Raw genomic sequence first — 25556 nt, 5'->3', positions numbered from 1 at the left:
TGGCAGCTTCTCAAAAAAGGTGTTTTCCACTTCTATGGACTGAATTAAGTAATTTTCTCTAGCCATGACAACCTCTTCTCTTTTATCCAGGTGCAATCCAAAATACATCTTCTATTTATATTGGTTCTTAGCTCCTGGTTCCAAACAATGATGGGGTCCAGTGAGTGATATGGGTGTCAAGCTTACTGTCCTGCTTTTAACTGCTCAAGAACAAGGGAAATAGGAAATACAGAGAAAGAAGAATGAAAGATACTGTGCCCACAGGCATATAACCTAATCCCACTCAGTTTGAGAGTAGGATTTCAAGCTGTGGCCTGCAGAGCTTCCTGGAAAAAGATAGAAGCATTTTACTCTATCAAGAATGGGGGGAAAATTCTAATTCCTTATGAAGGCTAGAAAAGGACAGTAGCCTGTACTATCCTCAGAACTGGGGAAGCAATATATCAGAGAAGAGTGGTGCCTGGGAGTCATGATTTAAACCCACATGGAAACTAGGCACTACCCAGCTACTTGCTTAACCTCTTCCCTCTCTCCCCAGTCCTGGCAGAATGAGGAGGAGAATCAAAGAAAAACTTGTAGATTGAGATAAGAACATTTAATAATCAAAATCAAAGTAAAATATAGCAATAATGGTAAATAATAAGGAAAAAACAAGTGACACACAATACAGTTGCTCACTGCCCACTGACCAATGCCAGGCCCCCCTTCCCAAAACCAGATTTGCCCTTGTTAAAGGTAAATCCCCTGTTTATGCACCAGGCATGAGGTTCTATGATGTGGAATATCTCCTAGGTCAGTTCAGGTCACCTGTTCCCACCTATGCCCCCTCCCACTTTCTTTTGTGTACCTCCTCACTGGCAGAGCTTGGGACAGAAACAAAGGTCCTTGCTCAACTTAGGATAAACAAGAATTAGCAAAACGAAAACATCAGTATGTTATCAACACCATTCTTATTCACAGCCCTGATTACAAAGTAGTATTTTCTAGACAATGAGCTTGATAACACAGAAGAAATAAAATTATCACACCTTTACAAAAGAACAGAAAGAAAAAGCAATTTCCAAGAGCATTTGCAGGACAGAGAGCTCAGATCACCAAGTCTAAATTTTGGGTTAATGTTAGGCAAAAGGAAGCAAATGTGTTTCCTCTAGACAGATTCCTGTAAAAAGGCTCAAGAAAGGCAATCCTAAGCACTGCTTCCTGATCTTCCAACCTGGAAACCCACATGCCAGTACATGGTGCCTTGCCAGGCTTAGGGTCAGGCACTCAGTTGATTAAATCCTTGAGTCTGGTTTGAGGTTGCTGAACACACACAGGTTATGAACTGTCAGGAAACCATTTTTCTTTCCCTACCTTTTTTTTTTTTTTTTTCCCTTTATAAGAGAATTTTCTACTTCATTTAGGGAAAAAAAAACCAAAACACCTAAACAGCTATAGTAGTGAACTGAACGGCTGGTACTTTTCCTGGGAAGGGCTTGGAGTAACTGAGCAGATGATGGTTACAATTTAGAAAAATAAAGACACTCCATAAAAGTAGAAGGAGACAATTTTTTACTACCGAAGTATTACTGGCTGGTGAGTGTCAGAGGTGGCAAGACAGACCCAGACTCTCAGGCATGTTTTAGAGCACAGTCTCCCTGTGTGCCAGAGGCTGGCAGCCAGCATCCCCTCTCCCATCCCTGCTTTCCTTTCAGTTCCCTCCAGCTTGGCTCAGTTTCCCCCTGCCTTTGGTGTGCCCTTTTTGGAGAAGACAAGATCAAAACAAAAGCCCGTGGCTCTGCTCCAACCTGGCTTCTGCTTGCCCTCAGTTCCTGTCTGTTCACTCAGGCCCCATCCAGGAATACAGGATGCAGCTGGCCCTGGAAAAAGGGGAAGGAGGATTGTTCCTTGAGCACTGCTTTTCAGGAGAGGTGTCAAGGCCCTATTCTACCACTATTTCCCCAGTTTCCCAGTTTTTCCTAAGGTGCCTGTGTTACCTGGTGGCAGTTCCATCTCAAGGCTGGTGGCTGGTTTCCCCAAGGTTGGTGCAAAGGAAGTGGAGAGAGCCCAAGGCCAGCCAAGGTGGAGGCACGAGAGCAGGCTGGTCATTTTTCTTCTGTTTGAGCAGAACTGAGCTTTGGATGGGCTCAGTCCGTCCCAGCTAATCATGCCACAGGCAGCCCAAATTTTTCCTAAACCTTGAGCTTCTGAAAGAAATTTGGAAACAGCTGGTGGGAAAATTAGCTATTGGAAGGTAGGCAAAAAATCACATATTCCCTCCTTGTGAAACTTCCTCTTTCCCCTGATCCTTCCACTACAGCAACATGTTTTGTTTTCTAGCCTCACCATCTATTACCTGAATGCTGTGTCTAAAGCATATCAGCGCGCCAATGCTGAGCTGAAGAAGAAAATGCAAATGGTAGGTACTGATCTGGCAAAACCACCTTTGAAATACCACATGCTTCAATTTTGATGTGTAGCATATGCTTTTAAGTCACTCTTCACTTTGGTGATGCAAGAAGATGATGTATTTTATGCTTGTTCAGTCCCCTCTGATGGCATTTAATGTCTAGCTGTGCAGAGTGGTCACATCCCATAATAGCCTGCTGTTTCATATATCAGAACCACAGTTGGCTTTCACATAAACTGTGCTTTTTGTCTACAAAAGTAAGTTACCTCAAAGTTCAGACAATGCTTTGGTGTCTGAGTTTTCCCAGGAACAATGATAAACCAGTGAAAGCCACAGCTGTTTTCCTGGCACAGGACAGGATCCAAGACAAGGAAGTGGTGCCACATAAAGCAAAACATCACATAAAGCAGAGACTTGTGCAACATTAAAAGTGAAGATGTGAGTACAGAGAAATGGGACTCCATAAATTACATTCAAATGCTCAAATTCAGAATTAATCACTCAGTTTAAAGGAAGTGCCTTGGTGCAAAGGGCATCCTCTAGTACTGCAGGAGTTGAACATGTGCTACAGCATGCTCAGATTTTGGGGCACTCTATTTCATGCTGCACAGCCTGGCAGGGTTCAGGGCTAAAGGGATCACAAAGCAGGACTCAGCACTATCCAAAAGTACAGATTCCATCTACCATCCAGAAGAAGATCTTCTGCAGCCCTAAATGTATGCAAGTAAAGCCAAAGACAGCCCCACATCTGTGTGCTGCCATATCCTCTTCTGGCATTTATCCCTGACACCCTCTCTCAAGAGGCTTACATTTAAAACTAACCAATACACTGAAGATTGGTAGCTGCAGCAACACACAGACAGCCTGATAGACCTAAACCATATTATCAGCAAGTGCTTTGCCCTAACAGAAGCAGAACCACTGTTTTCCAGCCTTGCCTGGGATGTTCTTTCTTTCCTGCAAACACTTGATCACTTGGACCAGGATTCAGCATCTTGAACTTGTCAAAGAGATTCATTCATACCAACAAACAGCCAGGCAAACACGACAGCAGGCCATTTCCCAGATTACACCTGCAGTTTTTAACTAAACCCCATGGTCTTTATTGATGCAGCAACGCGAAGAGGAGAAAAACAAGAGAAACAACAAAGGCAGTACCAACCCAATGCTGCAAGATCTGGAGGATTTACTTACACCAAGCACGAAGACTGAAAGTCCCCCCAAACAAGCAGAAGGTAAAAAATTACACAATCTCCCCATAACACTTCTGAAAAGGCTCATTTAGCCACCAAAGTGACTGGTAGGATTGAGAAACTGGATGGATACACCTTAGCAAGGGATTGGATGAGTGTAATTAGCAGAGATTTTATCCTGTCTCAGAAGTTCACCTGCCAATGGACACCTAGGAAGGGCACATTTTTAGACTGGATTATATCTCACACAGGTTTGTCACAGTGGGAATTGTAGTCCAAAATTGTGATTCACATCTCAACTATTAAACATGCTGGTCATGAAACCAGATTTATTCTGGGGACTATGTTTAAGTTGACTGTTGTTTCAGGGCTGATGAGTTGAGTCAGACTTTTTCTTCCTGACTTAAGCTTTTCATTGGAAAACTCATCATGCATGAGGCAGAAACTTTTCACAGGATTAGGTTAAGTCTTAGAGTAAATAAATGCATGCTTTAAGCTCTGCTGTGGGGGTCCATGGCTGGGCAGAAAGAACCAGAAGGAGGCATTAGCACCAGGATCGGGTTATTTTCAGAGAAAATGGATCCTCCAAGCTCCATCCCAACCAGCCACTTCCTGACTGCCAGAGCCCCTGGATCTTATTTGTGAAAATCACTTGAAAGATTTTGATCTTATCCTGGTACAGGTGAGAAAAGCAGACTAGTGCCACCATAACCCCCTTGAATTCGATGGGCTGAAACAAACTGGAAGGTTCAGAGCAACCCAGTACAGATCTCCTCCAAAGCAGACTCTAGGCATTCATTTAAATTGAAATAGTGCTGGCAGTGTTTTGAGTGCACTGAAAATAATAACTAAAATCAGGAATTACTCACAACCACCCCATGCCTAGAAGTATACCAGCATGGCTGGTAGGATTATCATGTCTCGTGAATGCATCAGTTGGGCAGCAGAGACAGGTACTGGCAGTGGAGTAGAGGAGGGGGGAACATTCTTATTGCTGGTTTCTCTACTCAGATGTTCAAACACAATTCCCCAGACACTCTGGTTATTGCACAGACAAGAAACAGTAGCCACTGGGGAGAGGACAAAAGGCAGTGTTTGCTCCCAAGAAAATAACATTCATAATTTTTGCTCTAGACAAGAAAATAGAGTCTCCAAATGGAACCAGCCCTGTCAGGAAACCAGGAAGAGGAGAATTCCAGGCTGGCAGCCCTATGGCCGGTGGGAGAGGAGCAGCATTCACCGCACCATCACAAGTGTTTGTGACACAGCCACGGACACTGGGCATTCGGGCTCCCTACCCTGGCCAGCCCAGGCCATGGGGGCATCCCCTGGGACCACTCCCTGGAAGAGGGAGAGGGCAGGCATACTACCCACGGGCTGCTCGATAACCTCAGCAAAGCTTTTCCTGTCTGACTTTAAAATAGAGGTGCTGCATGAACTGCTGTAGTTTTGGTAGGAAATTACTGCTGCATGCTGGACATCCACTCGTGGTGCTCTGTATCTATGCAACACTCTCTAATAGAGATTTGTTTAGACACTGAGTAGTGCTTCTGAGCTGTAACCCCCAAAGGCTGTGCTGATTTTGATCCCAAGGGAAATGGGAGGCAGTCAGAACAAAAATCAGCTGTGACATTGCTGATCTGCTTCACACAGATCACGGCCCTGTGGCCACTAACAGCAGTGAATTTTCTCTGTGGAGCAAGTGCTTGCCAGTACTTTCAAGGGCTTCTTTAATTAATAAAAGTGGTGTGACTTTACCTGTCATTTAAACAGAGGTTTGTTCTTGGTTTTTTCTGTTGTTCATCTGCCTGAAGAATTTAGTATTCTTATAAAAAATTGAGTGTCCCTGCTGAGCCACAAGGCAGCTGCTACTAGGAGTAGAGGATTCCTACCAGAAGGGGTTTCGTCAGCTGCATTTTGTTCCTTGTGATAGCTTTCCTACAGTCTACCTCCTCCAAACTTTCATCTTTTTGTTTCAATCTCATCACCACTTTCTCTAGGTTCCCACTGCACTCCTCTCTTCACAGTCTGTTGACAGCAGTTTGCACCATTATTTCAATCCCTGGATATGATTCCTAGTCTAGCAACACCACCCAGCACAACTGAGAGACTAACAGTGCCTTGGCATAGTTTCTGATTATAGCCAGTTAAAAATTCCTGGTGCAATTTAAGTACAGTATTATCCAGATCTGTAGGACTTCCCAGGACTCTGTGAGAGATCTTCTCTGAGTTGACCTGCTCTCTTACACCTACCATTTCTTCCAGTTGTTGACATAAACTCACCCTGGCCAGCTTAGACATGGTGATTACATGGGTGTTGTTCTTCATTAAAAAGTCTATAAAAATCAATAAAACTAAGCCCATAACCTAGATAGTAACAGTTCTGGTAAAACTGGGATATTTGGATTTAAAAAAGGTTCTCACTTTGAATTTTTTTTCTACTAAATTCCATAAATCTTGCTAAATGCTATGTTCAGGACAGGAAACTCAGTAACTTATTTCTCCTCTGTCTTGACAGAGCACAGAGCATTTGACCTTCAGCCCGGGAATGCCCACCTTTCAGGAGCTGGGAAAAGGAGTCCAGTTAGGTCAGACATGAGGCAGACTGGGAAAAGGATTCAGTCTTTCAGGTCTAATACAACAAAAAGTTTTAGATGTGCTTTTCAGCAGAAATTATGAGCTTAAATATTGTGCTGTAATTATTTATAGATAGAGACATCTCTTGTTTGTTGATGTCTGAGCTTTATAAAAGAGACCAGAGTCCTAGAGAAGTGCTTCCAGGAGATGCAAGCAAGAGACAAATAAAAGGAGACTTCAGAATTTCTTCAAAAACTAAACCATTGCACTTTACTTTCAAATCTAGAAAAGTCAATGGATTGTTTCTAGACACAGCTGTTCCTCGTGCACAGCTCAAAGTTGGTTTGGCTGCTCCTAAGACACTGCTGTGGTCAGGGTTGGTCATTCCCCCAGGGAGCCTCCACATGAGAAGCTGATCATCAGCTTAATTTCATAGGCTTGGAAGGACATTTCTATGATCTGGGTCCCACAGGTGAGGTCTTGACTTGCCTCTTTACCATGAGAGTTGCTGATGCAACATGGCTGTGGTGAGCTCTCTGCAGAGATGCCCATTCACTGAACTGGAGAAAAGTCAGACAAGAGAAAGCCTTTTTCAGGAGACATCCTTCTTTGGAGGTGTCCATATTGGTCAGAAAGTGCTGAGGGAAGATGTTCCCAGCCTCTTAACCCAGAAGGATGTCACAGAAACAACACAGTGCCCTGACTTCAGCACAGCCTGTCTGCCCTGCAGACTCTGGTATCTTAGGGAGTGGCTGAATATCAAGGAAGAGCACTGAAACACAGTTTGGAAAGGCGAGAATGTGGCTTCAGATGTCACTCAGCTCTGCTAGCAAACAGAAGGAGGCTGGAAGGGTGTGTGAGCAGACATGTCTGCACACATATAAAGGCAACAAGAAGCATTATGAGGAAGCCATAAAGAGCTCCAGACTTGTCTTGAAAACCAGAGAAGCAGAAGCAGACCTAGACCAGATGAATCACTATTACAGGATTTGGACACTCTCTGAATCAGACTAGCAATGATATAGAGCATTCCAAAGCACTGTGTCATCTCTGGAACACACAACTGTCCATTAGCTAATTACTCGCTCAAGGCTTGTTTATCTCTAATTATAATACATTAGGTTCACCCATTGATCAATGTCTTTTGCAAGCTCAGAGACTCCAGGATACAAGGGTGATAGCATCAGCCAGACAAGTCCTGCAGACCAGCAGCAACTCTCTTCCCCGTCTCCAATCCACAGTGGGACTCTCTGTCAGAGTACAAGAGTTGTGAAAGCTCCAAAACTGCCGACCCTCACTCTTCATATTGACTAAAATGATTATTTATCTCTTGGAGTTTTGAGTCCGTTTACCAGTTATTCACATGCAACTGAAGGTTAAACTCCACAAACTCACTGGAATATTCAGTAGTGTTTGGTTTCATTCTTGTTTTTCTATTGTTAGAAACAGCAAAAGGCTCTTGTCTGAGCATTGATTTCCAACCCTCTAACATTTTTTGAAAGACTGTATCCATCTCAATCATCCTCCAGGGCTCAACTTCAATGGGAAATTAAAAAAAAAAAAAAAGAAAAGAAAAGAAAAAAAAAAAAAAAAAAAAAAAAAAAAAAAAAAAAGAGAAAAGCTCAGTGGTGAGTACTGGGAGCCTCTTAGTAACAACCCTCACAGCCTTCAGCTTGCACTCATTATAGATGACTGGAAGTACCCTCTGAATTGCAAATTTTTCACATCTTGTACTGCCACTAGCTAAAATACTGCAGCCAAGAGGTTTTGGTAAAAAACCAAGGAAATATCTAAGCTTAATTATTTTATTAGTCTTCTCATCAGAGGTTTGTTTTTAAACAGGCAGCTCTCATGAGCATTGGTTTTTAGTTTGCATGGACAGACTAAGCATCTGCTCAGTATTACTAATGAACAGGAACTTCAGCAATTTATATTTTTTAAATTAAATTTAAAAAATTAAAATTTTTAAAATTTTAAAACTTGTAATTTTGCAAGACACATGGCTAAACATGAGCTGTGAAGGGAATAACAATGTGCACTCTTCTCTTTTAGGGTCAAAAACATAATTCAGAAATTTCTACCATAATGTGCTCAGCTGTATAAAGACAAGCTGCTTTCTGTACTCTCAATGAACAGAAAATACTAGACACATTAGGCAGGTTTGCTCATAAACCCAGAAAAGAATGCAAGGATTACACAGAATCTGTATTCAGTACTAAGGCACTTTGGCTTCTCCAAAGCAGAAAAATCAGCTTTTTGCTGCAGAAGGGCAGCAAGTTCATTTCAAAAGGGAACCTTGAAACACCTGAACTTGTATTTTCAGGTAGTTTATATGAAGCTTTCCAGGGAGAGAAAAGGAAACAAGCACTGGATGCCACCACTACTGGCAGCATTCTTTTTCCTGATAACCTCATGTATTCTAAACAAGCAGTCAAGACCATCTTGAGCTTTCATCCTCTCCTTCTATAGCTAACCCTGCACTATGACAAAGCCTTTTATCACACACTCTGAACCTCCACAGAAACAGAAGTGTCACCTTGCTTGAAAATGTGAGCTGGAGAGGTCTTGTGTGTCATCCACCTCTGTACTTCTCTGGAATCTTTCTCTGCTCACAGACAGGGGAGAGGGTTTCCTCATACCAGTTAACAAACCAGAGCTCTGGGGATGGATTTTTACTTTCTTTCAGGGTGCTGAGGAAGGTTTTCAGCTGCACATCTAAGCTATAGAAACCTCAAGCCTACAACCAGGCTCAGGACACCACAAGAGCCATTGTAGGGACAAAGGCCACCAGCTGCACTGGCACCAGCACCAGTTTCTCAGACCTACTCTAAGAAACTTCCTCTGACAAATCCAGGCAAGAAAGGCAACCAAAAACCACTTCACAGAGAAAAATCCTGATGATGGAGACTGGGATTTTATCTGTTTATCCTGCCCCACAAACTCCTGTCTGGCTGGGCAGGAGCTCTGCCAGTGCCAGTCTGGGAATGTCCATCTTCAAGGAACTGAGCGAAGGAGTCTGGTTAGGTCAGACATGAGGAAAATTCAAAAAGGATTCCACTTTAAAGGTCTAACCCAAGAAAACACTAAAGTATCTGTTTCCTCACAGGAATTAAGAGCTTAAATACTGCATTGTGCTCATTTGTAGAGGCCTAGCTCTTCCCTTGATATCTTTGGCTTATAAAAAAGATCAGAACCTTAAAAAAGAACTCCCAGGAAATACAAGGAAGAGATATATAAAAAGAGACTTCAAAAATTCTTCAAAAATCATGTGGTTGAGTTTTGTTTTCAAATACAGAAAAGCCAAGGGGTCATTTCTAGAAATAGCTGCCCCACTCAAAGGAGGACATTCACAGACTGGCACTGGCAGAAGCCCAGAGAGGCAGGGCCCCTGCCAGTGTCAGGAGCACAAGAGCAGCTTCTATGCTGGTGAAGATGCACTAAGAATTAATGTAATGTCCTGTGGGGCCCTGCCTTGGCCCCAGCAGGCCATGGGTACAGCAGGTCTCCCACTTTCCTCCATCCCAGCATGTTCAGACCCCTCTCTGCACTCTCTGCAACCACATATCAGTGGTTTTGCTGGCACCAAAGCAGGCCAGACAGGGACCTTTGAGCCTCACCCCACCACCTCTCTAAATCACATCCCTTCAAAGCAGAAATGTCCTGGTAAAAAAGGAGAAGAAAAATGGAGTGCTTGCCAAAAGACTTTAAATTTGTGATTCTCCCATTTTGATTCATATTACATGCAATGCTATCAGTTCTACAGCCTGACAGCCGTGGGGAATTTTTTGCTCTCTGTCATGGTTTTCTTGCCATTTGCCTGAGCCCTGAGGCAGCAGCTTGTCCTTTGGCAGGTGGCAGCCCAGCTTCATCTGCAGCCAAGGCTTTATCACTCCCAAGTGCTCAGATTCAGCTTTCCCCTAGGGAAAAAAGTGACTCTGAAACACCAGGATTTCTAGGTCCTGGCCCATTTCTCACACAACATAGTCATCAGTGCTGAATCAGAACTCAGACTTGTGTTTTAAATGGATTGTACCAACACAACACTGAGCTGATGCAGGGAGGCTTGGCTTTACTGCAATCACAGCACCCAACTTCCTGGGGTCCCCTTCCATTCAGTCATCTATAAACACCAAAACCCAGTTGTGAGCATTGTCTCTAAATCTTAAATTGGTACCACATGGTGCTACCCAGAGAATACCCACGTTCTCCACGACCTTAGCAAAAGAGGCCACCACGCTCCCACATATCAGGAGACAATCTGTGTATGCATGTATCCACACAGGCAGTGAGATCAAGATGAATGGATTTTTAAAATGTTTCAGAATTGATATTATTTTCTGCACCACTCCTCCATGATTGACAGCAAAACTAGGAAGCACTGAAGCACAGAGATTTCTCTGCAGCTGGTGCTCCAAGCACGCAGGTGGAGGGAGGAGAGCTGACAGGCCCCCAGGCATGGATGGATAGATAGACAGATGCCATTTCCCAGCAGGCAAGGGCTTTATGTGCACCAGCATCAAACCTCCATGGAAAGACCCAATGGTCAAAAGTCACTGGAAGGTGGCAGAAAATCCAAGAGGAGGAGGGGGACAACCACTGAGAGGCTTCTCCATCTCTTGAGGAGCAGATCCAGGCAGGAGAGCAACAGTGGGACACATGAATCCCTAATGCTGATCTCAGCTGTGCTCCCTAGAGGCTCATGCCCAAGGCAACAAGAGTGGGATTTAGCATCCTTTAACCCAGCTCATGGAGCTGGGAAATCAGGAGGGTAAAAAATTCAAGAGTCTTACATCTGCCTTGGGGCCAGCATGGAGATAAGGGCACACTGCACCCACCACTGCCTCACAAGGCAGTGAAAAATCTTTGCAAGGAAACAGCTGCAGGATATAAAAGCAGCAGAGCTTCTCCGTTAGGAGCCGAGCAATGTTTGCAGAAGCTGCCAGTGTCATCCCTCTCCTGGCAATGTGGGAGGGAGAAAAAATAACTTCAGCTCAGTTGAAAATAAAATGGAAACAACCAAAGTGGCACAGCACAGTTACCTGGAGTGCTTGAGGATAGACAAACCATCACAGTGATCAAGTGCACAGATCAGATTAGTAGGAGGTGGAACATTATTTTAATGGCGTTACTAACTCATTTTTAAAGGGAAGAGCAGCTGCAGAAACATCCCAAACAGCTGTGTCCTCCCCCTTCCTCCATTCTTCCTCCTTCAAAGCAAAGTTGTTTGGAGGAGCCAAGGCTTTCCCTACAAAAGCCTGCAGATCCAAACCTTCCTCTAATTAAGAAACATTTCACACATATGGGACTTCTGGGGGTTTTTTTTGGATAGCAGCAGCAGTAAATAATTCAGTGCCTTGGCAGATATGTAAGATCTTCAAAATATGAAGGCTATTATCAGATTTATTTTAATAAGGTACCTGGAGGGCTCAAGGCCAGGAAGAGAAGAAAAAAAACCACCATAATAAAAACCATGCCTTCTTCATTAGCCAGAGTACTTTGCTACAGCAGCTTGGACAGAGCAGCACAAACACTGCCTGATCACCAACAGAGCTTCACACAGCAGCACCACTGCAGCTTGCAGGTCCCCCAGCTCCATCTGCAGCTGCTGCAGCATGGAAACAGCTCCAAGGCCAGGGCTGCAGGGCTTTTGCACAGGGCCGTGTCAAACTCAGCTTCTGCTCCCCAAGAAGTTCTGCAGTTCTTGGAGAAGGTTGCAGAAGCATTTTGATACTGCATTTGCAAATAGAACAAATGAACCACTGGCAAGGTTTTCTTCACAAGCAGCTGCAGCTCTGCCTGTGAAACTCGACAGATTTTGCTCAACTTTCCACACCCCTGTCATCATGCCCACAAAGGATGGGGTTGTGCCACAGCAGCAGAGAGCCAACATTTGGGAAACATCTGCCTTAGCACTGCCCTGAGCATTGACCCATGGGCAAAAGCAGTTCCCTTGTACAGAAGTGGTGTAAAATTGTTGTAATCCATCTCCAGGGAAAGCCCAGTGTCATGTACATGCCCTTTCAGCACTTTATGTCCTCCTCAGCACCTATGCCAGTAATATGGAGGGTAAGTAGCTTTTGAAGACCTTTAGCTGGCTCTGAGGAGTTGAACTTGCCCTGCTGGAATAGGATAAGTCATCATCTGGGTACACAACACTACCGTGGTGCCGTGGAAGCAAAGTATGGTATTTGAACTGGTTATTCACCAAACAGTCAAAACCATCACATCGTTGGGGATGAACCAGACATACACTGCTCACAGTACTCCTCCAATACAAAATCCAGGAGGAAAAACAAATCTCCACCTAAAATAAAGGGTTTCCTCTTCCCTTCCACCACCAGACCCCGAATTCAGAGGAAAGACTATAGAAGGCAAGGCAGAGTCTCTGAAAGTAACATATGTTTAAACTGTTGTGAGATTACAGTTCCATCTGGCCTTCCAGGTAAAAAGGGAGCCTCTGGGCAGTTTTGGGGGCTCCACAATACCCAGATGCATCCTAGACAGCATCCCTTAAATTCCATCTAACCAGGAAGATGTACCAAGGACACAATTGCCACAGGGATCCCTATGGTACCAGCAACATATTTCCTGAGCAGCTACCACAACTGCTGAGCTCACCCCAGCCTAGGAGAGCAAAGAGGGAGCTGCTCTGTGCCTGATGCCCACCCTGCTCCCCTCTGCCCCATGAGAGGCACTCTTTGCTTGCCTCCATATTTTCTGTTGCAATTATCTTAGCAGCAGAAGAGCAGTGCCTACGAGATGAACACTAGAAGGGAAGGTCAATCCACTATTCTTGTAATGATAGAAGATTTAAAATAAAATTTAAAGAAATGCAGAAACTTGACACTTACCTCAACAGAGCAAGCTCCATCCCTGAGATCCCAGGGGAGTAGAGACAGCACAGGCCATAAAAGAATGGCTTCACAGAGCACTCATCCCACCTAGAGACCATGCAGAGTTGATAACTTGGCGTATTTAAAATCACAAATCTCAGATTTGACATTTTAATGAAGTTCCTTCTTCTATATTCAACGTATGGTTTGAGAAATCCCAGTTCTCATTTTGAAACAATAAACACAAACACGAAGCTTTCACAAAACAAAAATAAAATTTAAAATGAGCATGGGCAGCATAGGAGTCAAGGAGATATCCAAGACAGGCTTAGGGAAAAGAATTATGATTTAAAATTTAACTAAAAACTTTTCAAAGGGCTGAACTCTTGAAATCAGAAAAACTAGTTTCTAGACTTCTCAGCCCTCCTGAAAGAGCTGATGAAGAACCACTGCCTGCTTACAGCACACGGACAAAGTGGGTTTGCCTCACAAAGCCAAGAAGAAAAGCCAACAGCACATCCACTCCTACCCCATACCACTCCTTGTGAGAAAATGGTAGAAGACACTTCAGCCCATGGCACCTGGGACTCGTAAAACCTAACCCAGCTGGGAGCAGGAATGAGCTTAAAGGAGCCTTTAGAAAATGCTGCAGAGAGGGAAATGGTGGTGCCTTTCTTTTTAATCTTTCCTCTCAAATTAGAGGCTCTAACAGAAAAATAACAAGTGAGGGAAAATGATTCACACCTGATTCCCTCTTTGCATGTGCTGCTTAATTTTTTCATCTATAAACAAAGCCAACAGGTGCAGTGAATTGTATACCTGGGAGCTTTGGGAGTAGTAGGGAGATGAGCCATTCTAGAAAATGCTGGAAGCAATAAGCCAAACAGAAAAGATGAGTTAGAAAGTTTCCAACATGGAGTTTCTTCAACTAGGAGCACTCACAGCCAGGAGCATCCCACACTTGCTCCCTTAATTATTAAAATTAATTAAAATCAAGTTTGCAGCTGAGCACGGAGGAAATAAGTTTAACACTCAGAGACACTTACACAAAAATAGTAGAGTTTTGTCGTTTGGGGCTTTTTTAGGTATCTTATGGTCTCGGTGAGAGGGCACCATTCTGGTACAGGGAAGTCACAAAGCCAGGGTGGGGCAGCTCTGTACCTGCCCTCCCCGGGTGTTCCCTCTGCCCAGAACCAGGAACCAAGCAGGAACCACAGCCCCATCTACTGGACACCGGGAAGCGATTCCCACGCTCGTACTTAGCAGTCGTGCGAGGCACCACCACCCTCCTGTCTCCTGCCAGGTAGGAGCGGTGCTGGGGTGTCAGCCTGCTCCCGGAAAGCCACTTCTGTCACCATGCCGGTGTCTGAGTGGAAAAGGCTGGTAGGGTCGTCCTGACCTAGTTCAGACCCAAAAGGCAAACGTTCAGACCGTCTCCTTCACTCTGAGCGTCCCCATGGCATTCAGGAGGTAAGGTGGAAAACACTTTGGAACCAGTTTCTTGGGCAATGCTAACAAATTCTACATTCCAGGTGAGAACTTGAGCTTCACAGCAGCTTTCCAGTGTGTACGGCTGCACCCTGGCATTCCCAGCTGCAGCACAGCAGTGCCAGCATGTCCTGACATGGCAAAAGCTTGGCACAACTGTTCCTGGGCCACACCTGTCATGCAGAGCTCCCTGCTTTGCAAAATCCTAAACCTGACCCACATATGTGGTGGGAGGGAGTATAGTCCCATTGAGGAGCCAAAATGTTGTTTCAGCCCTCTGGCCCATGCAATAGACTGTTCCCCCCTTCAGAGCTGCTTAAACCCAAGCCCCCAAGGGTAGTGGGCACAGGCAGTCCCTGTGCACTGAGGAACCCCTTGTCCTGCCCAAAAGTCTCCAGCAAGACCGTACCAAAATGAAGAGTGAGCTGTGTGACCCAACCTCAGGAACCCTTCTGCATGTGGTGCAATGGCATTTAGCATGAAGAGAAAGATTTTCTACCAAAGCAGGTTTCTCTGGCCTTCAAAGCATGGTTAGGGAGCCATAATTTCAAAGTATACATCCTGCATCCCTTTAGAATTTATTTTATTCATACTTGAACAGAACTAATAAAGCAATCTTGTAGTCAGTGAAACACTGACAAGAAATATTTAGCACTCTGTCACATGAGAAGACATTCCAGGTAAACTCAAGACTTTATTAACACTTGATTAACTGAGGGTTTAAGCAGCAGCCCAGAAAAAACACGTTCTTTCAGCTATAGATATCAAAAAGGTATCTTCATTACATAGTGTTGAAGTGACTACTGAGTGTAAAAACTAACAATGTATAAATGAAAATTATGTGCTTCCAAAGTTGGACAGCAGAAAAATGGCAGTGAGTATCCTTAAAATATTTTAAAACCAAATAAAAACAGGTTCAGAAACCAGTGCCCCATATAGCAATAAATTGAGAAAATCAGTGCTCTGACATAGCAAGATTGTACCCATGCCCAAGGTGTTTGTCACAGTCTGCTTCTCTGCAGGGCTGATGATCAAGGATGTTCTTCATTCCCAGTGCTACATGCAACTGTAACACTGTTCTACCTTTACAAGATGCAGACTCGATGCAGACCAGGTTTTCACCAACTCTGAGGCTTTGTGATTTTCACAAGCTTTAGGCTGCAAGGGCTGGGAGCTGGTAGTGCCAAGCACTGGCTAGAGGAAAGAAACTGACTGAAATGCTGGCTGATGTCTCTTTGGAAGCTGCAGGGCAGTGGGGACAAGCTCCAGCAACACCTTGGTCTTACAGCAATAATGACATAAATATGGAATGTTTTTCTTTTTTCTCCCCCTGCCAGGACACATATTCAAGGTACCAGGCTTCATCTGTCCTAAGGTAGAAGATACACAGCTTTGGACAGTGCTGCATTCCTGACAATTGCAGATTTACCACATGCTTTACTCTGTGCAGAATCTATCTGCATCAAGATGCTAGTAATCCAAGAAAAAAAAATGTGTTACAAGATCCACTCCAACTGCATGCTTACAGTCCTGGGTGGGGAGGAAGCCTCCTAAGAGGAGCAGTGAGGTGAATTCATCACACAAACCTCAGTTTCCTTTGCATGCTTACTTATACAGCGCTTTAATTTTAATAAACAGGCTCACAATATAAGTATGCAATATCGAACTTCCTATAGGCATTTTCAGTTTCACAAAGCAAAACAGACTACAGATACAAAGAGTGGAACATTTTTTCAGCTTGGATTTAAGCAGAGAGCTGAGTCTCTTCAGCTGTGTGTAAAACCCTTTGCTTCCTGCAAAAGAAAAGCCTTGGTGTAATCTGACAATACGCAGATACTAAAAATATCATGATTGTTTGGGCAAAGAAATGCCTGGAGATGAAAACATCTGTGAACAGTGCAATGTAAACTAGGGAGGGAACTGGAAAGCCCCTATGTATGAGACACTCATGGATCACACAGTAGCATATTGGCAAGGACTGCAACAGCTCATTTGTCCAGAGGGGTTCTACAATGCTCATCAACCCCAGCCAGCTCCTGTTGAGACCAACTCTGGAAGAAGGCTACCCAAAGTTCACCCAGCCCCATTCAACCCAGTTCCATCAACCCAAATCAAATACAAAGAGAGGGTCACAGAGAAAGGAAACACTACCATGACTTTCAATGGAAATTGCCACTATACAGAGACCTCCACCCTTTAAGCAGTTTTGGGCCAAATCAGATCCTGAACAACAGTTACAAGTTCTTTGATGTTCTTGTTCAACATCAATGCTACACTTGCCAAAAAAAAAAAAAAAAAAAAAAAAAAAAAAAAAAAAAAAAAAAGAGACAGAAGAAGTAATGAACAAGCCAGTGTCTCAAGGATTTGCTCATACCTCCTCTCCCTATTCTTCTGCACTGCCTCAATGGATTACATCTGCCAGTTATTTGCCACAGGGGAAGTTCTGGCAGACATAGGATCTTCTGCTACATCTCTGCTGCTGTCTCCATTCCTGAGACTTTTCCTATCCTGTGCCTCTGGCATGCTGAGGATCATACCATTCCTGCAATGAGTCCTCTGCTGTCACAGCCAAGCCTATCTCCTTTTCTAAAAGGCTGCTATTCATCCCCTCTGCAGTGCTGCAGGCAAACGATCTCTCCCACTCCACCCATTACCCCAGCAAGGTGATCCTGAATCCACATGCAGGGATCTGTCTCCTGACCAGGCTGTGCAGATCCACCTGTCACTGCCAGTCCTTGGCTCCAAGAATGAAAATCATGAAAGTCAAAGCGAAACTTTAGGAAATACTTAAATGAAAACAACCACACTGCAGTAACACGCTGGGAACATTTCAGCAGCAAGTACTCAGAACCAATTGATTTAAAACAGCACCATCACCCACAGAGGAGGTGCTGACTTCTACATACTCATTAACAGGAACACATTCACATGAAAGAAGTTACAGAACGGATAAAAAAATGGGACAGCGGTGAAACAGTGACAGTAACTGCAGAGATTCAATGTAGCAAGGGGTAAGACTGTGCTCCGAGTTTGGAAATTTTTAATGTGGCAGAGTGAAAACAAAGCCCAGACCAACAAACCTTTTGGGGTCATCTCAGATCTGGGGAGTCTATCAGCAGGTGCTGTACAGGCTGTTCTTCATCCAGCTACAACGCTCATACATAGTCCCAAAATGACCAGGCTCTCAACACACCCTGACACACAATGACGGATCTCAGGTGGCAGGAAGGAGTCTCCCCCTGCTGGATTCTGGGAAGTACCAGAGGATGTGCCACGAGCACAATTCTGAGGAACACAGTGAACAAACAGAACAGGGAGGACTTTTTCAGGAACAAATGAAGTGCTCACCTACCTCTTGGCTAAATGCTGTTCATTATTAACAAAACCTTTAGTCACCTTGCATGTAATAGGTAAAGACAAGAGGAAGAAAGATCAGTCTCCTTTAGACAGATACTGTGCAGTAATATGCATAACTTGCTTTAGGGTTTTTTTTATTCCTAATATGCACTATTTCAGTAAAATGAAATGAGCACATGAGCCAAGAGAAAACATTATTTGCAGGCTGATTGGCAGTGCTGAAGGTAGAAAAAGGAGCATCTCTGACCACACCAACATGGGAAAAAAGGACCCAATCTGAAGAATCTTCACCAACAAACAAAATCCCATTTCTTTTGGTGAAGGGTCTACCCTACCTCTCATTATTGCTAATAATCACAGCAAATTGATCCTCAAGAACTAAAGCAGATGAATTAAGAAGGTGGTTTTTTCACTGAAGATTACTGAAATATTTTTGAGGAAGGAACTGGCAATACTGATGCTAAAGCTGTGATTCCATCAGAGAGGCAGCTCCCACTCAGGGGCTCTGTTCAGCACACTGTGCAGTCAATGCCACCTCCCACACCTGGTCACCAGAACCTTCCTCACCCTGCAAACTTGTGAAACCCCAGGCAGAACAAGAAAACCAGCCTATTTGGGTGGACCCAGACAGGCTGCTATAAAAACTAAAAGCAAACTGCTCTGCCCCAGGTCACCACCTCCTCTCCCATGAGCACACACACTGCTGTCTCCTCACCACGGTGGTGCCAGGGAAGGTGGGAATGTGAGATCAGACACTAAGACAGCAGGGACAGCCCAGGGAGCTGCTGCAGGCAGGGACAGAGCCTGCAGCCCCCAGCTCCATGTAACAGAGTGTAACAGACAGGCTGCTCTTGCCTGAGGACTGTGCCCTATGCTACCCATGTGTCACCAGCCAACAACTTAACAAATGCAGCACCAGCACAGTGTGTATTAAACCAGCCTTTATTTTTCACAGTACAGCAGGGCTGAAGTTAAGACCATTCTGTGGCAGTGCCAACCCACTCAGTAGCCTGGGCCGTGGGAGCCGCTGACCAGTCCTCGGTGGCAGGCTGGGCACTCCAGTCCTCTGCAATCACAAACACAACACTTAGTGCTCCCCAGCTCCTTCCACCCACAACACTACCCCCCACCCCTTCTCACAGACACCTCCCCAGACTGACCTGTGGGGAACTGCTGGATGGGCACAGACGGGACCTGCACTCCCTCAGACCAATCTGCAACCTCAGGCTGAGGAGGAGCAGTGAATTCAGGTGCCGGGGCTGTCCATTCAGTCTGGAATTCCTCCTTTGTGACTGCCTTCTCGGCAGCCGCCTGCTCCTCCTTTTCAATCTGCAATGGAAGAGCCCAGCCTGAGTCTCCCAGAAACACATCCCAGAATACAATCTGTACTATCACATACCAGACAACAGGCACCAACCAGCAGTACAATTAACCCACCACCACAGCAGAGTGTGAAGTGCCACCATTATGTTGGTAGAACCTGTTCTCAACAGCAGACACACAGGACCACGGGATAGAAGCACAAGCAGAACATCCCAGAAACACACTCCCTGTCACAAGGCTCCTACCTCCTCAGGATCCCTGTAGAAGTACAAGTCAGGCATGACTTCCCACGGGTGCTCACGGGAGATGGTGCCACGCATGCGCAGGACCTCCCGAGCCAGCATCCACCACATCAGGCCCACTGAGTGGGCTCCCTGCAACAGAAGGAAGTAAGAGTTGCTGTTAAGATAAACCTTTGCAAAAAGAGCAGAAGACTTATTTGTACCCCATCCAAGGCTTGTGCTTGGTGAAAGACATTACTTCCCAATGCCAGACTGAAGTACTTCAACTCAAAAAAAGGTCAACTTTTCAAGTTCTGTGGGATATTTTCAGGTCTCTGCAGAAATCATGATACCATTAGATGGCCTGAAATAAATCTCCTGTTATGGACCTTTCTCCTACTCACCACCCTATGTGAATCTCATTCAAAAGACAGGGATGATGTTCACCACATACTCAAGAATGAAGGAATTGAAAACTTGACAAAATAAACAAAGCTTACGCACATCCTCACGTGGCTCACACTAGTTTTGGTGACTAACATCTAGATAGAGATCAAAGATAGCTTCTCTTCTTCCTAGACTTTACCTTTCAGGCAATTTCTGGCAAGGTAATATTTCAGAGCAGTTTCTCTATCAGTTCACTTTACCTTTCATTCATATTCACGCTCTGTGGCAAGAATGACTATCAAACTCCACTCATTGGGCCACAAAGACCCTCATGGCGTCAGCGAAAAATCCTGCCAGGTTACTATAGCACACGTCCTACACTTGAGAGTTCCTTGGCCAGAAACCAGCCTCAGCTCCAAGCTCCAACTGTGTGCAGTTTATTTTCTCCTCCCCACCCGCCTACAAGAGACATTAATTAGATACACGTGAGATACAAGCCAATCCTCCCTTGCAGAAAGATCCATCTTGGAAGCCCAGGGCGCACTCTGGAGGAAGCGTTACCTTGTTATTGCAGGGAATAGCGATATCCACGTAGCGCAGCGGGGAGTCGGTGTTGCACAGGGCGATGGTGGGGATGTTGACGTAGGAAGCCTCTGTCAGGGGCTGGTGATCAGCCCGTGGGTCCGTCACCACCAGGAGCCGCGGCTCACGGAAAGCTGCTTGGATCTGGTTTGTGAAGGTGCCGGGGGTGAAACGCCCGGCAATAGGAGTAGCCCCGGTGGCAGCAGCAAACTTCAGAACCGCGCGCTGCAAAAGGGACACGGGCAAAGGTGAGGCAGGAAAAGTGCATTTCAGACAGGTCACCCAGGCACTGTCAGTGAATGTGCACAAAATTTAACTGAGCAATTTGTTCCCGTTCCTGTGAATTCAGGGCTCACCACCTCAGGAGACAAAACAGAAATGTTGCTGAAAAGAGTTACACCATGAGTTTAGAAGACTATATCCACCAGCAAAGCAGTAAGTCAGGATATGGAAAAAAGCATTCTCTTCCTTTTAAGTTATTGGCAAGCTTCACTTCAAACTCTAATAATTAAATCATGGAATAGGGAATTAAACAATAAGCTTACGAAAAAAGCAAAGCACATTCTCTTCCATTATTTCTACATCTTTTCATTATCCAGGAACTTCAAGGCACTACACAAAAACTCAGCAATAAATACACACAAATTGTAGCTGTGTCCACTGAAATTGCAGTTGGCAGTTCTTATTAAATGGCAACAGCTTCCAACTTGTCAGGCATGTGGCAGGGCCTACTATCAAACTCCAATCCTAGAGGGAGCAGCCCCTCTCCTGGCGTTAGCGAAAACCCTGCTTTTTTTGCTGTCGCACACTTCCGACACTTGAGAGCTCATTGGCCAGAAACTGACCTCAGCATCAAGCTTTAACAGTGTGCACATCAAGCCCACGGGATACCAAACTTTTCCTTCAGAAATCCACCCCTGAATCTCCCATAACATTTGTGGCCCCACCTGCAGTTACCTAAAGAAACTAACCTCACCAACTCCAGTGACTAATTAAAGGTTATCACCTTCTACAACAGAATGTTTTTGCTACAATTTTGGAGTCAAAATTACAAATATACCAGTTACCATGCCTTGCTCAATAACAGCAAACTTCTTCTTTGACACCTTTCAGATCAGGTGCTTACCACCCCCAGAAAATCAGTACCAATTACACACAGCAGTTCTGGGAGAAGGGGACTGACCATTAATATGATAGAAATCCAACAGAAAGAAGGATATGGAAGAAAAACAAGTTATCAAATGCCCTGAAATAGGGAGTGGGTTTCAACTCATCTGTTTTAAGCTGCCAAGTGCAACACAAAGACCATGTGTACAGAAAGCATTCCTGTAGTTATACCTGGTGTTATTGCCTATTATCAGCAAGCTGTCACTGGCAGGCAATGATGCATGGCGAGGCAGTCCTGCTCCCAGGACTGCAGGCTTCCTGATGTCCATACCTGTCCAGTGTTCCTGGAAGAAATGACGCTGACATCAGCTGGGTTCTCAATGGCAACAATGGCACGAGCTGCCAGGAGCAGCTTTTCCCAGGTCCTCTTCAGATTGATGATGTAAATACCTGTGGACAACAAAAGGCTTTAGAGCAACCAGCAAATAGAAGATCCTAAAACAGGATAGCATTCCTCTGCCATTAAACCTGTCACATGGCTGTGGCTACTCAAAAATTTACAGAATCATCAAGGTTGGAAGAAACCTTCAAGATCATCCCATCCAACTGCTCAGCCGGCACTGCCACTGCAACCACTAAGTCATAACACCAAGCATCATATCCAGGTCCCTCATAAAAGTGACTGGGCAACCTATTCCACTGTTTGACCACCCCAAGCAATGAAATTTTTTTCTATTATCTAATCTGAATCTCCCTTGTCTCATCTTAAAACCATTTCCTTGGGTTCTCTGACTGCTGACAGGCAGAAGAGGGTGGCCTTTCCTTTCAGGTAGTTGTAGAGAGCAGGGAGATCTCCCTGAGCCTCTTCTTCTCAAGACTAAACACAGCTCCTTCAGTTATTCCTCATGACATTTTCTAGACCTTTCGAAAGCTTTGCTGCCCTTCTCTGTACATTCTCCAGCACCTCAAAGTCCTTTATGAAATGACAACATTCTAGTCTCACTCTAGCTAGTAGAAAGCTATTCCAAAGAAAACTCTTCCCTTATGGTTTTAATGACACACGATTCCAGCTCCACCATCAAAAACCCAGACCTGGTATGAGTTTTAATTTTCTAACACAGGGCAGCTTAGATGGAAGAGCAGTACAAACAAGGAGAAGCCATTATTGAGATACAAATACCATTTTGTTTACGTAGTCAAGGATCAAGATAGTCAAGAACTAGTAGAATTGTTCTAAAAGCAGTATTTTATTCTACTTTGAGTTAACACTGTTTAGTATTCAAACGCCATGGAGAAACCATGCTTAAGAAATCAAGTACTAGCACTTTCCTGCTTCTCCCAGTTGTGCCCACAAGATCCCAGCTGCTCAACCCGGGCCACCCATCCCGCCTGTTTACCATCGCTCTTCCTTTTGTAGATGTACTGCTCCATCTGGAAGTCGAGGTTGGTACCTCCCAGGTGGGTCCCGGCAGCGAGGAATTTGAGGACATCCTCCTCCTTCATCTGCAGGACATCGAGGCCTCCGGACATTGTGGGGTTTCCCTTTGGAAGCAACGACAGGGAACCTGCGGGGAAGGGACGCGGCTCAGCCCGGCGGGACCGCGCCACGAGGTCCCGCCGCCCCGGCCGCCATCTTGGGCCGCCTCCCGCGCTACTCCCGGCAGGCCTCGGCCTTCCCCGCGGCTCGGCCGGGCCCGGCCCGCCCGCCGGCAGTGCGCCGGGATGCACAGTGCCCCCCGGTGCTATCGCAGGGCGGGGAACGCGCCCCCCGCCGCCCCCACGCCCCGTGGCCCCGACTCACGCTGACAACGCCGTGTGGAGGCCCGGGCGGCGCGGAGCCGAAAGAGAACCCGCCCCCGCATGACGCCTATTTATAGCCTCGCCAGCCAATGGGGCGCCTCGGGGGCGGGGCTACGCGCGGGGGGGCGGGGCCTCCCCGGGGTCCCCGGGCCGGGCGCGGCTCCTTCCCGACACCCTCTCGGAAGGAAGTTCCTGGGAGCTGTGGGATTCGTGGGATTTGTGGGATTTATGGGATTAGGAACCCAGAGAAGCACAAAACAGCCGGTGGAGGGTCTGCAGTGTGATCCTGTGAGGAGCTGAGGGTGTTCAGGCCGGAGAAAAGGGGGCTCGGGGCGGGCCTCACCGCCCCCGACAGCGCCCTGAGGGGAGAGCGCGGCCGGTGGGATGGGCGGCCTGAGCCCGGCCACCCGCCACAGCACAGGGACACCGGCCCACCTTCCACCGGAGGGGCTTAGGCTGAGCATCAGGAAGAATTTCTTCACAGAAGGGTGATTGGATGTTGGAATGGGCTGCCCAGGGAGGTGGTGGAGTTGTTAGCCGAGAAAAGAACACACAATCGCCAAATTGTGTGCGGTGCCTTATTTCAGAGCTCTGGAAGCCGGGGGTCCAGACCCAGATCTCGGCTTGTCCAACATGCTAAGTGGTTACAATTTTATACCTTTCTTGTTACATAAAGATTCGTGTTAATCATTAAACCCCATTGTTCCATTGATTCCATCCCGAGGAACAATGGTCTGTGTGATTTTGCTCAAGATTTTGGTTGGAGAAAATAATCATATTTAGCTACCAAACTGATATTACAATTGACAATTCTGGCATGCATCATATTAATGATTATATCGGTACAGATCCTCCTGACCTAACTTTATTCTTTTTAGAGCCTGTGCGTTCTACCAGGGTTCCCCCTTTCTCTCCCCCCACCACCTGTGCAAAGTTATACTTTATACTTCATTTAATTAAAACAATAGCATGGAATAACATCCTGGTTACAGTACAGCCGATCCCCTGTTTTCGGGCCCTTGCTACTTCAGAAATCAATTTAACCCTGTGCTATCAGAGTCACCGTCCCTGGAGGTGTGTAAGGAAAGACTGGATGAAGCACTCAGTGCTGGTCTGGTTAACAGGGAGGTATTTGCTCATTGCTTGGGCTCCATGATCTCAGAGACCTTTACCAACAGAGCTGATTCTGTGGCTTCTTCATCCTGGGGCTGCTTCAGAGCATCCTGTGCTTTGTGCTCCAACCAACATCAACAAGTTTTTGAGGTCCTGAAGCGAAAAGAAAGCAAAGATTTATTTTAAACTATTTACAATTCCGTTGTCCCAGGGGGCTGAGGATTATTTGATGAATTATATCTAGCCTCTACACTGCCTGCTGTGAGGGGAAGGTTCTAAGGAGCTGTGGCATCTTCCCTGCACCTACACTCCCCCTCCCTGCAGGGGCACTGCTCTGGCACCACTCAGGAGAGCTTGGAAAACCAAGGCTGCTCTTGTCCTTTGCAGAAATGACAGTAAAACTACGTGAAATTGATACTGAACTTACACATCCTTGTTCTGCAGTCGACATTCTTGTGGTACTTGCCCCTTTTTTGTGTGTGTGTTGTTGGGTTTGGGTGGGGTTTTCTTGTTGTTTTTAAGAAAACATAGAAAGTTATGAGATTTAAGAATCTTCATCTCCTTTCTCATCTTCCTTGTCCAATTCTGGAAGCAGACACAGGCCTGAGAAAGGAATTTCTTGGAAAAAAATAAAAGTAGTGATAGTTACTTCACTATGCTCTCTACCATCAAGATCTGGATACATTTCTAGACAGATTTCCAAACACTATTGCTAGTGCCTCCTGCAAGTGATAACTCATCTTCACATCTTTCTAACAACAGTGCTCCTTTAGTTTTCTCACTTATATTTTAACCTCATATAACCACATCAGTGTGACTGGGCCTGGCCTCTCCTGACAGCCCTTTTTTGATGACTGAGCCCTGAGTTACTCTGGGGGAGAATTCCTTAAGTAGCAGATCACAACATCATCTCATGTATGTTCTTTGTCTCCTGGAAAATGGCTCCCTATTCTTCTTTTCTTCGTGCTTGTGTTAACTAGATGGTGTTAATTAGCAAGATTATCAGATCAGCTTTAGAAGTCTGTAAGAGAGTAATTCAAACTTTTGCCACATGGTGGTGACAAAGGAGGTAAAAAGAAACTCAGCAGCAGGTTAGTGAGCTCTCAGCCAGAGCGCGAACTATCATTGCCTGAGAGATCACAGACATCTGTGGCTCCTGGTAAATGCACTGTGGATGGTGAGAGCT

At 45.4% G+C, this 25556-nt stretch overlaps 2 protein-coding genes across 2 annotated transcripts in view; one reads left to right on the top strand and one right to left on the bottom strand.

Moving 5' to 3' along the window:
• TMC2 (transmembrane channel like 2) overlaps positions 1 to 4970 on the top strand; it is a gene marked incomplete at both ends in the record, with an annotated part of 30786 nt that extends 25816 nt beyond the window's left edge. Inside the window, 3 exons of the mRNA XM_083872613.1 lie at positions 2320 to 2398; positions 3504 to 3624; positions 4717 to 4970. Coding sequence (XP_083728739.1) covers positions 2320 to 2398; positions 3504 to 3624; positions 4717 to 4970 — 454 coding nt within the window. The remainder of the gene's footprint in view (positions 1 to 2319; positions 2399 to 3503; positions 3625 to 4716) is intronic.
• The window catches only part of RPSA (ribosomal protein SA), a 194725-nt gene extending 171399 nt beyond the window's left edge, over positions 1 to 23326 (bottom strand). The window contains exons 1-7 of the mRNA XM_083874362.1: positions 23259 to 23326; positions 22855 to 23022; positions 21789 to 21907; positions 20330 to 20575; positions 19406 to 19534; positions 18998 to 19166; positions 18787 to 18903 (exon numbers count right to left, since the gene is read on the bottom strand). Coding sequence (XP_083730488.1) covers positions 18809 to 18903; positions 18998 to 19166; positions 19406 to 19534; positions 20330 to 20575; positions 21789 to 21907; positions 22855 to 23022; positions 23259 to 23319 — 987 coding nt within the window. The 5' untranslated portion in view covers positions 23320 to 23326 and the 3' untranslated portion in view covers positions 18787 to 18808. The remainder of the gene's footprint in view (positions 1 to 18786; positions 18904 to 18997; positions 19167 to 19405; positions 19535 to 20329; positions 20576 to 21788; positions 21908 to 22854; positions 23023 to 23258) is intronic.
• Positions 23327 to 25556: the final 2230 nt, after the last annotated feature.

Source organism: Zosterops lateralis, assembly GCF_965231275.1.
Source record: "Zosterops lateralis genome assembly, chromosome: 1".
Lineage (NCBI taxonomy): Eukaryota > Metazoa > Chordata > Aves > Passeriformes > Zosteropidae > Zosterops > Zosterops lateralis.
This window is presented reverse-complemented; position numbering and strand designations above follow the sequence as displayed.